The sequence below is a fragment of the Trichoderma citrinoviride genome (genome assembly GCF_003025115.1).
Source record: "Trichoderma citrinoviride strain TUCIM 6016 unplaced genomic scaffold BBK36scaffold_13, whole genome shotgun sequence".
Taxonomy (NCBI): Eukaryota; Fungi; Ascomycota; class Sordariomycetes; order Hypocreales; family Hypocreaceae; genus Trichoderma; species Trichoderma citrinoviride.
This window is the reverse complement of record NW_020194721.1, coordinates 67333-80969: the sequence shown is the minus strand read 5'-3', so window position 1 is coordinate 80969 and position 13637 is coordinate 67333. Positions and strand designations below refer to the sequence as shown.

Here is a 13637-nt window from a genome sequence, read left to right as displayed (position 1 = left end):
ATTATAAATATTAAAGATATTAATAGCAGAAAGAGATAGTAAATTACTTAATATCTTAAAAATAAGTAACTGCAGTAAGGAATAAAATATAATATTATTAATTATATTTATAGCTATACTAGTTAATATAGCTCTAGCTATAACCTGCTAATTAAAAAGCACTATCTGCTATAGCTTTATAAAAATAGCCTTAATAAAGAAGGACTTGCTAATACTGCCTAAGCTATTAACCTATATATAAAAAGAAGGGGGGTTTAGCTTTAAAAGGTTAAGTTAATTATTAAGATAGTTAATAAATAGATTAAAGACTAAGCGCTGCTTAAGGTTTAACTGCTATATCTTTATATTTATTATAGCATTTTTTATAATAAAGAGGTTATTACTCTTTAACTACTTTTAATAGTAATTCTTAAGCTATAAAAGGTCTAGATAATACTTAATATAAAGTTACTAATTATAAAAGAGGTTAATAAGGCGATTTTTAAGCATTTTTATATTTTCTATTTTAAGCTTAGGATTTAGTAGCTATATTATTAGCTGCTGCTATTTATTATTAATAACTGCTTTTTTATCTTACTCTTCCTTTTTAAACTTTTTAAGAGGCAGTAGTAAAAGGTTAAAATAGTAGTTATTAAGGTATATGCTAGGGTGTATTTTAATATAGCACTAAAAGGCCTTTTAAAAGCTGCTAAACTAAATGCCTTTTATAGTTATAAGGCTTATAAGATCTTAATAGGTATAGTATAGTATAAGCTATATATAGTAATACTACTTAAGCTTATCTAGTTCTTAATCTAGGCAGTATTTTAAGAAATAATTAAGAATATGCGCTTTTGCCTTTTTAAAGCATTTAAGCTTAGACTAGTTTATTATAGTAAGCTATATAAAATAGCTTATGTTTTTATACTTTAATTATTAAGTAAGATATTTACTATATATTAACTGCATAAAGTAAATACCTCCTTTAGTAATAATCTTAGTCTAGAGTTATACTTTAATAGGTTAGCAGTTAATAGTAATTATAATATATATGCTTTTTTATAATAGCAAGTTTAATAAGAGATAATAAACCTCCTAGCCTAACTAATCTCTTTTAGCTATTAACTTATTTATAAACTTTATTATAAAGCTAATTAAAGGCTAGTTACTACTAACTATAAAAAGAATAGCCTTAGTAATATCTTTATATAATGCACTATAAACCTTAGCTTTACTAGTATACTTTATAATATAAGAGAGGATAGTATAAGAACTTATAATAAAAGAGATATTATAGTTAGCAAGCTATATAATAGTAAAAAGGCAATTATAATTATTTAACCTTATATTATTATATATACTATTAAATATAAGGTAAATAGGATTAAAATTATATATTAAAATAAGGCCTTTATAAAAAGTATAAGAGAAATAAAACTAGCAGACTTTACTATTTATAAGCCTGCTATTAAAGAGCTAGCAGTAGTAAAGGCAATATGCCTTAAAGCACTTATAGACTTATATAATATTAATAATATTTAAAAGGAGCTAGAATATTAGCTTTTATTACTTATAAGCTAAAGGGTTGCCCTTTTTATATAGATTAGCGCGCTTAGGTTAAAGATTAAAAGCGCTTATAAATAGCCCTTAATAATTAATAAATGCTTAATAATTAGCTATGCTAAAAAGATTAACCTTTAAGCTATCCTTAGTCTAGTATAGCTTATAAATATAAGTGCTATTATAAGCCTGCTACTTATAGCAATACTAATATTTTAATATTTATAGCTTAAGAAGAATAACAGTCTGTAAAAAAGTCTTAAACTAGAAGTTAAAATAATAAGCTATAATATAAAGGTTATCTTTAAGGTTCTATATTAAAATCTTAATCTTATCTTAATTAAAGGCTATTTACTATACTTAATAGTAAAGCATATAGTATTAAAGACTCTTTTAGTAGTTATTTATTATAGAAAATATTAAAAAGGTGCTAGAATAGCTTAAGGCATATACTATTGCCTTTAAGGCCTGCCTCTTACTGCTTTAATAAGGGCAGGTGCCTTAAAGGCTGCTTAAGTAGTAAATAATAAAGTTTAGCAAGGCCTAGGTATTAAAAGTGTTATTATTAAATACTGCTTAAATATTATTTACTATAAGTATATACTAAGCTGCCTAGCTAGGCCTTTTAATAAAAAAAGAGCTATAGGTATTTATAAAAGAATGCATATATATATTAAACCTAATATAATAAAACTGTAAATATTAAGTAAAATAGCTATTATACTATCTTATAGTAAGAGTAAGGTACTGCTAGTAAGTAATAAGGCATATATAAGGCTAGATAAAGTTAGCTTAACCTTTTAAAAAAAGAGTTAAAAATATAAAAGATAATAAAGGCTGTAATTTATTAAACTTACTTAAAAAGGTTAACTAAATATTAAGTATTTATAAGTAAGGCTGCTGCTGCTATAATAATTATAAAGGTATATACTAGAATAGTTAAAAAAGGATTTACTTAAGAGGTGCTTAGGCCTAACCCTCTAGCTTTATATAAAGCTAATTAAGGTTAGCTTAGGCTATAATAAGGTTAGGCATAGCAGCAGTATTAAAATTATTACTATTAGGCAGATCCTTATTAGCTATTACTTTTTTAATATTAACTTTAGCTTAGTAATAGTTTAAGATATTTTAAGAAATATCCTTATTTACTAAAAGCTAGCTAAGCCACTCTTTATTAATTAGAATATCTTTATAGCTAGGATAGTACTTTTTTAAGAATATTAGCTATTATTAAATATAATACTAGTATATATAGAACTGCTTTTTAAATTACTATACTATATATACTTAGTCTATTTTATTAATAGGCTATAAAATAATTATATTAAGGTTTAGAGAAAGTAATAGTAGTTATATATATATGCTTTTAGTATTATATAAGAAACTAATTATATGCCTTTAATATTTATACTATTACTTATAATACTAGAATATTTATATATAAATATAGATATATATAATAAGCATCTCCTTAACCTAGGATAGCTTTAGGAGATAAGTTAGTATGTTTTTAAAATTAAGGTTATTTTTAGTAGAATAAAAGTATAGTTTATTAAGGCAGTAAGTTATATCCTTTTCTTAATAGCAGTAGTAAATGCTGCTTATAAGGCATTAGCTAAACTACCTAGTTTAATATTAAGGGTAAAGCTTTATCTAGTGCTTATTTAATTATGCCTGCTAGGTGCTAATAAAATGCTAGTTAAATAGTATTAAGGCAATAGCGCTAAGGTTACCCTTAAAAGAAATGTCTAGCTTAACTAGCTTTTAAATAATAGCTATAAGCGTTATCTTATAGCCTTAAAAGTATTAAAAAAAAAGCATTTATTATAAAAAAGATATATTTAAATTATACCTGCCTTTAAAAGGAGATAGTTTTAAATAATAGCTATATTAGCTAAGTTAACTAGATTAACTAGGTTAGCTTGCCTTATTATATACTTAGTAAAGAGACTGTTTATTACCTAGTGCTATAAGAAAGTAGAATTATAAATATATTTAATTATAATAAAGATATATTTAATGCCTAGCATTTATATCTTTAAGAGCATTAATATAATAAATATAAGCATTATAAGCAGGATTATAAGTAAATAAAGGCCTAGGAAGCTAGTATAAATAGTAAAAGAAAAAGTTATAATACTTATTATCTTAAATATTAAATTAAGAAGGTTAGGATATAGCTATTAATTAAGAGGTTATTAAGGTTAAAGAGGGAACCTCCTTAATATATTAAGCTATATAATACTTATATTAAATTAACACCTGCTCTTAATATATATCTTATTTTTAAGAAGTGTTATTAAGGTTTATGCCTTAATAAAAGAACTATACTAGGCTATTAATATAAGAAAGTAACCTAGGCATATAAGGAAGTAAGAGACTAGTAAGATTAGTAATATAAAGGGTAATAGGCTGCAGCTATTAAAAGGGGAGAACTTTATACTACTAGGCCTGCTTAAGTAACTAGATATTAGAAATAACTTATTTACTTAAGCTAGAGAATAACCTTATAGCTTAAGAGATTTATAGTAAGGTTAGTAATAGCTATAAAAAAGAGGAGTAAAGAATAAATATATTATTTAGTAAATAGCCTTTTATTAGCTTTTTACTATTAGCAGCAGTTTAGGCATTTACTTATAAAAAGGCCTTTAGGCTTTTTTAAATTAATAAATTTATTATTATGCTTAAACTATAAATAGTAAGTACACTTATATATAAGAATATTAAGAGTATTTTTAAAGAGTATAGGACTAGGATCTTTAAGTAGCAGTAATAGAGGAGGTGCTATAGCAGTAAAAGCTATAGCAGTAGCAAGAGCTATTAATAATACTATTAATAATGCTATTAATAATACTATTAATAATACTATAATAAATGCTTAAGAAGGCTAAAGGTTAAAAGTCTTAATTAAGGTAAGATTTAAAAGAAAAATATGTTTATAAATATAATATATATAGGTTGCTACTTAAGCGTTATAAATATATAGTGTAGGTTATATATATTACTAGGCTTATGCAGTTATATAATTAAAATTAGCAATGCTTATTAATTAACTTTTAGAGATATTATTTAAAATATCTGCTTAAGGCATCTTCCCCCTTATTCTAGGCATTTATAAAAGATAAGATTAATATTATTTAAATGCTTAGATAATGCTAATTTATCTAGTACTAATATTATTATAATGCTCTAGACTATATATATATAATTTAATAATTTATAATATTAATAAAGTATATAGATATTAAAGGATCTTAGGACTTTATAATTATAATATTATAATACTAACTTTAACCTTATAAAAACACTATAACTAGGAGTTTTAAATACCTTTAAAAGCAGTTAATAAGGTAAAAATAACTAATTGCTATATAACTTTTTTTTTAACTTCCCTAGCGCTTAAGAAATTATTAATTAAATAACTAAGTAAAGCTAAGAAGTAGTAACTCTTTAGTAATCCCTGCGCTTAGCTGCTTTATAGCTTCGCTTAGGATAATAATGCTGTTTAGCAGCCCTTAGGCATTATTATATAAAGATTATTATAATATCCTCTTAACAGATTTACTAGTAACTACTTAGTAAATCTATTAGTATATAATTATATATATACTTTTATATATATATACTTTTACAGGGCTTATAATTAAGTGGATTTTATTATGTTTTTATTTATTTTTATATATATTATATTAGCAAGATTTAGAAATTATAATAATATTTATAAACATCCACACACATACATTTTATATAGGAAATTATTAAATCGCAACTAAAATATTATTATAGGTAGATTATTATTAAGGCTAGGGTTTGTTATAACTAAGGTTTACTATAGTATATATAAAGTACAGAGCTTTTAGATGCTATAGTAAACCTTAGTTATAATAATGCTGTTTAGCAGCTCTTAAGCATTATTATATAAAGATTATTATAATATCCTCTTAGCAGATTTACTAGTAAATCCCTAGTAAATCTATTAGTGCATAAATATATATACACTTTTAAGTGTGTATGTTTTAACAGGGCCTATAATTAAGTGGATTTTATTATGTTTTTATTTATATTTATATATATTACCTTAGCGAGATCTAGAAATCATAATAATATTAGCAAACATCTACACACACACATTTTGTATAGGAAAACGTCAAATCGCGACTGAAAAATCGTTATAGACAGATTATCGTTAAGGCTGGGGTTCGTTATAACCAAGGTTTACTGTATCACGAGGCCGTCCTAGGACAGAATGCCAGTCCTTGTCGGACCTCAGTGCAATACATAGTCATAGCAGTTCTGCCCCAATCAGACTGCTACATAGCGATTCTCTAAGCTTCTCGGCTCCGCTGCTGTGTAAGTAGCTCAAGCAACATCCGGGAGGATCAAGTGCCGCCTTATCCGAGTTGCCGACAAGCCGAATCAGGTACAGGTCTGATATCCCGTCGTCAGCTCATAACCCAATTCTTGATCGAAGATCGATTCTATGTTCCTGGATCAAGTTCGCGTTGCCCATCAGCGTCGCGCTTCTACATGGAAAATTGTGCCCGGCAGCCAGCCCAATCCGCTTCTTTTTCATCACGACGTAGCGTAACCTTCCAACATCGCACCTCATCACGACTCTCCTTCCCCACGTCAATCCGGAACACCGTGCTAACCGACCCAAATCATCAATGAACCATGTCTAACGCGCAGATTACTTTTCCCTTGCGTCCTCACCCAAAAGTGGCAACCCCGTTTCAGAAAGATCGGTAAATAGTAAAAGGCCATTGAAAAGGCAATGGCAGGGCACATAGCATGGCAATAGTGTATATATATTCCCAGTAGAACATCGCTCTGCCCAAAAGTTGTAACGTCTCATATCGCCATTTGCAATGGGGGCACACGTCTTTTATGTATCACCTTGGAGGATCCCAGTTCTTGACTCTGCTTTTTTTAAACAGCCAATGGAGGAGGCGCAGCAGCCTTTTGGCTAAATGGGACGGCAGCGCGCCACGCGACTCTGCGTCGGAGTTTGCATACATTCGTCCACGATGACGCAAGTGAGATCCGATTTGTGAGCAAAAGGCCCGGTTCAAGCTGCGATCTGTGGCTACAAATGTGACTTTAGCCCCTGGTGGAATCCGTGTTCCGTGGTGGTGAAGCCCGACATGGTCTCTGGAGATATAAATATCATGGTTCGTTTCCTGCGGTAGGATCAATGCCCTATTCTTAGTCTCCCACCCTACCTCGTGTTGTTTGCAAGGCTCAAATTTGTGAGCACGATCGCAAATGTCGCTCGCTGCTTCGACTTCTCCATAATACCATCTTTTTGCGCAGACTCACACTCGTTTCAAATGCGAAATAAGCCCAGCATAGAGAGCCAGTAATACGAAGTACCCGAGCTTCACCTACGATACAAAACTGTCTAGCCGACCCATTATTGTTCCCGCTACAAAACTATCACAGCGCATTGGCTCATTCATCATGATAATCAACAAACTTGCATTGTCGTTTTTAATTTGTGCTCGCGCCGCCTTAGGTGCTGATCTCCAAGCGATTCAGATCAAAGTACGTTCTAAAGACATTCCATCGCCACGAGACACATGTGACAAGTAAAGACCGGCTATCTTGTCCAAGAATCTGTTCTAACGTCTCATCCCGCATGTGTAGGGCTCCAAATTTTTCTACGAGAATGGGACTCAGTTTTTCTTGAAAGGAATCGCGTACCAGCAGGATTCCTCTGCCAATGGAGAGACCACTACCAACACGACGTTTATCGATCCGCTGGCCGATGAAGCAAACTGCAAGCGTGATATCCCTCTGCTAACTGAGCTGGGAACCAACGTGATCCGTACGTATGCGATCGATCCGACTGCCGACCACTCCGCTTGCATGGAGCTGCTTAACGATGCGGGCATATATGTGATTTCCGATCTTGGCAATCCGGGGCAGTCTATCAACCGTGAAAACCCTCAGTGGAATGTGGATCTCTTCACCCATTTTCAGCAAGTCGTTGACTCCTTCGCCAATTACACGAATGTCATCGGCTTCTTTGTTGGCAATGAGGTCACCAACAACGCTACCACGACCTCGGCTTCCGCATACGTCAAGGCTGCTGTACGAGATGTGAAGCAGTATATCAAGGACAAGAAATACCGTGCCATGTACGTAGGCTACGCTGCCGATGATGATGCGGACATCAGAGACCAAATCGCCGCCTACTTCAACTGTGGACCTGCGGAAGACTCTGTCGATTTCTTTGGATACAACGTCTACGAGTGGTGCGGCGAGAAAACGTTTGAGAGCTCTGGCTACAATCGAATTCTGAGCTTCTTCCAAGACTATTCGGTACCGGTGTTCTTTGCTGAATATGGCTGCAACCAACCCAACGGCGCAGCCGGCCGTATATTTCAAGAAACCGGCGCATTATACGTACGAAACATGACGGAAGTCCTTAGCGGCGGCATCGTTTATGAATACTTCGAGGAAGAAAATGACTATGGTAAGCTATTTCACTTCGTCACCTCTCTCAAGACCCCCTCTTCAATCATGTCGATGAGTCGGTGAGGCTGACGGCAACCATTTGCAAAGGCCTTGTCAAGGTCAGTGGCGACACCGCGACCAAGCTCAAGGACTTCAACGCGCTCCAACAGCAGATCGAGGCCGCCAATCCTCAAGGCGTTGAGATGTCCAGCTATAGCCCTTCCAACAAGGCCGCCAGTTGCCCAGCAGTCAATTCAACTTGGCAATCCAGCGACAAACTTCCGCCAACTCCCGACTCGGACGCCTGCAGCTGCATGGTCAAAGCTTCTGAGTGTGTCGTCTCTAGCAGCACGGATCCCGATGACTACGGAAGCATATTCGACTACGTCTGCGGATCCGACCAATCTTTGTGCAACGGCATCAATGGCAATACCTCCACCGGCGACTACGGCGCATTTAGCATGTGCAGCGATTCGGATAAGTTGACCTACGTCCTAAATCAGTACTACCAGAAACAGAACAAAGACAGCACCGCTTGTGACTTCAACAGCAGTGCTCAGACGCAGACTGCTTCGGGAACTGTGAACAAGTGCAGTGCACTGGCTGCCTCAAGCTCGGACAACTCTACGAGCTCGGACAATTCCACCGGTTCAGGCAGTGATGATGATGATAGCATGGGAGCTCTAGGGGCCCTTATCCCCGGCAGTTGGCAGCTTGGAGGCATCACGTTTGTCACCCTTCTCGTCAGCGCCGGCATTGTGGGCCTGTAGGTGTAGTTGACAGAAGTCTTGGACTGGGCCGATTCATTTTGACGGCGGTTTGCTTTATCATTCATCCAACTATATGCCCACTTCTTTCGAGCGCTCAAACTGTTCCTAATTCACCTCTAATACCACATGTATGTATTTTTATTGCCGTCTTCTTTTAGCCAACAGCGCTTCGTATGGCACTGGTCATCTTAGCGATAAAGCCCTGAGCCTGAGACTGCTTTTGATGGCTTCATTGGGATATGCCGGCACGTGAGCTGCATGATCAGGCTTATTTGAGAACTTGAGACAACCGTTCCTAGAGAGCTGCGCAGCAAAGCGGTTCATTTATCAGCCTGAAGCGACGGCATCACCTGTAAAAGTAGCACTCTTGTATGTAAACGAGTCCATGCAGCAGCATGTTATAAATACTGGTTCTATGAGACCGCGCTTATTACATCTCAAGGCAGAAGAACGGAGATCTCGTCGGTATCGGCGATTTAATTCGGACAGCTTGAGATTGTCTGGAGGCGGGGTTTGTCCGTTATCGGCAGTTGATCCATTAGTGCCCGCGTTATAAGATGTCGCTCTGGGGAGCGTTAATATTCAGGCTTCTCTTGGTGAATTGATCTGTCGTGCATGCACTGTCATTGGAAAGGCCAGCGTTGAAACGAATCCGCTCATCAGATTTGACTTGTCACCAGTCTTTCTAAAGCCATCGCCGTACCGCGTCGGGATCAACTGCCATCATGCCCGTTTACCATGTGGGTATGTTTACATTTTGGGGGAGCAAACAGTAATAGATCGAGAGCCTTTTAACTAACTATGATATATGAAGTTCTCTTTAAGCTCAAGCCGGACGTCACCGCCGAGCAGGTCGACAAGTGGCGAGACTTGATCCTGGCGATGAAAGGACAGGTTCCGGGTGCGTAGTTGTACCCTAATCGTGATTCATCTTGTTAAGGCGATTTGCGCAGGCCTCCTCAAAATTTCTTTCGGAAAACCGCTGCCAATTACTGCCCAACGCGCTCAGGGCTTCAATGTGGGCCTCGTTGCTATACTGGACAAAGTTGACACTGTTCCCATTTATGCTCAGCATGCCGCGCATCAACCGTGAGGCTACCCTGTTTCTAGAAGTCCGATCGAAGCTGACTTGGTTTGCTAGAGTGATACAAATGAAGGAAGAGTTGTGCACCGACTCGCTGGCTTACGATATGGAATTTGAGGACTAGACTGCTGCAACTATCTGAAGGCTCGACGTTGTTCAAATTGGCGCATCTCTATTCTTCGCAGGGCTGAGAAGCTCTTCAGCTCTCCTTCCATGTGACTTTGTGCTCCCTGATAGTCATGACGAATATGTATGTGTAGATGCAGCTCCCTGATGAGGTTTGACTAAGTGAGCAAAACAGCTTGTTTAAGTCGTACATACAAATAATGGCCCGTAGGGTAAGTGGAGTGAATGTAAAACGGAACGCCATCATCTGTTGAAGTTCTCTACCCCATGAAGATTATTGTTTAATACCAGAATCCTCAGCCAGAATCGCTGAACCGATTATAGGAAAAGCCTAAGTCGAATTCCCATATACACATTTTATATGCGCCAATGCATCTCGGTATAGCAGGTATGAGTATTTGTTATGCAAAAAATGCAAGAGATCAGAACCGCCTTGTCTATTTGTCAATGGGTTGCAGACCAAGCACTCTAGACTCACGCAGAACCGAATCTCGTCTTCGTCGAAGCCATTATTGCCCACTTTCTTAACGGTGAATCGATGGCAACCGGCAAACTCCCTCCGACTGTCTCCGAAGACAACATCAACCCTACTTCCTGTGGGTGCGGCGGTATGGCTTCCGGACAGCTCAATATCCGCGATTTGGAATGTGTCCCATAAAGTAGTAGCCTTGGGGGGAAGCTGAGTGTCTGACAGCTGCTCAGAACGCCATATGTGTTTCTGACCTGCTGCCGGTACCAATTCTGCATCCATTGTTTCATTAGACCATTGGTTATAAGCAATCAAAGGATAGCCAATAACTCACGGCTATAGGATACTTTCACTATGCTGAAAAGAGAGAGAGCTATGCTTTCGGGTAGGAAAACTGGTCCCGCAAAGAACCCTTTCAGGAATGCAGATAGTACATCCTCTTCCGACGGTGTGTCATATTTAGAGCACAAGGCCAAGATAGTAGAATGGGAGTCTCCCTTAGTAACATGGTTCCGTGGATTCACCAGCGTTCGCATCGTATGCGAATTGTTGAATGAGTCCGATGGCTTGAGACTCGACTGAATCTGCCCTGGGTCTGTCCGGCGAAGGCGATTGCGCACTTTTAGGGCATATGTCCCGCCAACGCTAGCGAGGACAAGGGCCGTTCCTAATGAGATCGTCTGGGGCGTCAGAACCTCCGATAGTATACTTCGCATAGGGCTGAACATTTTGGAAAGTGCCCGGTTTCTCCGGTGCTATGACCAGGTTCGATATTCGTGTGGGCGAGCTGAATGCTTAAATACCGACGAAAATCGCGGACTTGAGGCTCACCGAGACTCCGTGCGGCGAACCGAGACTATCCGCAGATCGAAAATAGCTCATATCTCCTCCTCTGTGTGGCCGTTTCCTTGAAAGGATTTGAACTACTAACAGCCTGACTCATTCTGGCAGGCATCATGACCAGCAATGACAATGACGCCGTTGGGTGCTAGACGGGCACTTATCTCTATATGACAACTACACTTCGCGCATAGACTAATAGCTGTTTGATGCATAACGCGACGAAGAGAGAAATACAGACTTCAGGATGGTTACGAGCAGGACATTCAACCAACTGGCAGAGCCGCCCTGTGTTATCAATATGAGTGGTGGTGAAATAAAGGCGCTGTTGTTTGCTGACAGCGTTTGTTGGATCTTACCAACTCGGTAAGTGCAAAGTAAGCTCAACTAGGTACTGTAGCAGTGGAGATGCTAGGCTATATCCCCGACTGACGAATAGGTGCTTCGGAATGCAAATTGCAGGTATAATTGCGCCCGCCTAGCTTCTCAATTATCCATTCTGACGGTGCGTACGGTAATCTAGGACTGAGAGCCATGGGAAGCTTTCGGCGTCCTCGTGAAGTAGAAGCGTCGCCGTCCGTGGACTGGGCGGATAGGCGTTGGCGAGACTTGTCTCCTGGAGAAACAAACACAAGGCAATATAAATCCATTTATTTATTCTTTTGGCAGTCTTGATGAACTTAACTCGCTGGCGTGCATTTGCAAGGCCTTTTTGGGTTACAACTGTGACATCAACTGCTATTTGTAATAGAGGCGTATCTGCTTATTGGATTTTAGTCAGACATGGCGCATAGCGCCAGCTGCGCAGCTTACTCGTTTCGCGTTATCGAGGGTTAAAACCTTGAGATTACCCATAAAGTCTTCCCCTCTTTCAGATCAATAACATCTACAGGAAAAGATAGATACCTCAAGCGTTCGATCGCGGGCCATAACAATGTCTGCCAGCAAGCCCATCCTGATTTCAGGCGGTGGCCTTTGTTCTCTACTACTGGCCCAGTCACTTCGCCGCTCCAACATCCCCTTCAGAATATTCGAGCGCGATGCGTCATTTACCTTTCGTGCCCAAGGATACCGACTGAGGCTGTCGTCAGAGGGGCTTGATGCTATTGAGTCAGTTCTTGAACCTCAGCTGTGGCAAAAGTTCTGGGATAAATGCGGCAAGACGGGAGGCCTCGGTTTCACCGCGCTCGACGCCATCACTGGGGAAGTTACCGAGCATGTGGCTCCTGAAAGCCTGGCTTCGAGGGACGGCAAGGTTGTGGGCATCGCTCGTGGAGACATGCGGAAGCTTTTCGCCGAGGGCTGCGAGGAATACATTGAATGGGCCAAGCACGTAACGGGGTACGAATTAACGGATGACGGTGTGGTTGCTACGTTTGCCGATGGCTCCAAGTCGATTGAGGGTTCCATGCTCGTGGGGGGCGAGGGCATCTACTCCAAAGTCGCGAGGCAGGTGTCAGGCGGACGAATCAAGGTCTTTGATACAGGAGCCAGAGGAATCCATGGCCAGGCCCCTACGACTGCGTTCAAAGGGCTGGGAGAGGGAGTCTTTACCGTGCGAGACAAAACTCGGCCTGATGGTGCCGTGTTCATCATCACGAATGTGCGGCCTGATCAGATGAACGACCCCAATGTTGAGTTCGGATGGACCATGGGCGGCCAGCCAGGCGTCATCCAGGTTCCCAACGACAATTACAGTATTGTAGGCAAACAAGCGGCCGACATCGCAAAGTCGCTCGTACAGAACTGGCATCCTCGCTTCAAGCCACTGTTTGACCAGATGAACGAGTCGGAGGCGGCGTTTTGGAAGATCACCTGTTCCAGCCCATCTGGGGTTCCTGAGTGGCCAAATGAGCCTCGCGTAACAGTCATTGGAGATGCCTGCCACTCAATGACGCCGGCAGGAGGGATTGGAGCGAACACTGCCGTCCAGGACTCTGCGTTGTTAGGAAGGCTGATACGGGAGGCTGGAGGTTATAAACCTGGTGTCACAGCGGCATATGAAAGGGAAATGAGAGTCTATGCGAGCAAGGCTGTTCAACAGAGCTATACCACGGCCGTCAGCTCGTTTGGCGTCAAGATTGACGAAGCAACGAGTGCTACGGTATAGAAATGATGCATATAGCCTTTGTCACGATGCATGTGGGTCATCTCTCAGGTGAGTATTGTATTCAGGGTCCGGGACTTTCCTCCTGAACCCTTCCAATTTGTACGTACTTGGACGCTTTGCTATCTGAGATGCCATAATGGAAGCATCTCCCCTGCTGCGAATAAATCCAGCAAACGTTCCACCTCGATATCAAGAACACGTGGCCATGTTAGCGGTATAGGTATTTTCCTGTTGTTTCCC

General features: G+C 38.8%; 4 protein-coding genes across 4 annotated transcripts; 3 read left to right on the top strand and 1 right to left on the bottom strand.

Moving 5' to 3' along the window:
- Positions 1–6999: 6999 nt before the first annotated feature.
- On the top strand, positions 7000–8768 carry BBK36DRAFT_1171515 (carbohydrate-binding module family 43 protein; the record flags this gene model as incomplete). Its single annotated transcript, XM_024895579.1, has 3 exons — positions 7000–7083; positions 7186–8017; positions 8107–8768. The coding sequence occupies 3 exons, from the start codon at positions 7000–7002 to the stop codon at positions 8766–8768; spliced, it is 1578 nt and encodes a 525-aa protein (XP_024746591.1).
- A 725-nt stretch (positions 8769–9493) lies between these two features.
- Positions 9494–9976, top strand: BBK36DRAFT_1171514 (hypothetical protein; the record flags this gene model as incomplete). The annotated part of the gene is made up of 4 exons (XM_024895578.1): positions 9494–9512; positions 9583–9669; positions 9722–9857; positions 9910–9976. The coding sequence occupies 4 exons, from the start codon at positions 9494–9496 to the stop codon at positions 9974–9976; spliced, it is 309 nt and encodes a 102-aa protein (XP_024746590.1).
- Positions 9977–10309: 333 nt separating this feature from the next.
- BBK36DRAFT_1126497 (hypothetical protein) lies at positions 10310–11175 on the bottom strand (the record flags this gene model as incomplete). The annotated part of the gene is made up of 2 exons (XM_024891386.1): positions 10310–10657; positions 10795–11175. 2 exons carry the CDS (start codon positions 11173–11175, stop codon positions 10310–10312), a joined length of 729 nt encoding a protein of 242 aa, XP_024746589.1.
- Positions 11176–12200: 1025 nt separating this feature from the next.
- On the top strand, positions 12201–13397 carry BBK36DRAFT_1136291 (FAD/NAD(P)-binding domain-containing protein; the record flags this gene model as incomplete). The annotated part of the gene is made up of 1 exon (XM_024892935.1): positions 12201–13397. Exon 1 carries the CDS (start codon positions 12222–12224, stop codon positions 13395–13397), a length of 1176 nt encoding a protein of 391 aa, XP_024746588.1. The 5' UTR covers positions 12201–12221.
- Between the last annotated feature and the right edge of the window lie 240 nt (positions 13398–13637).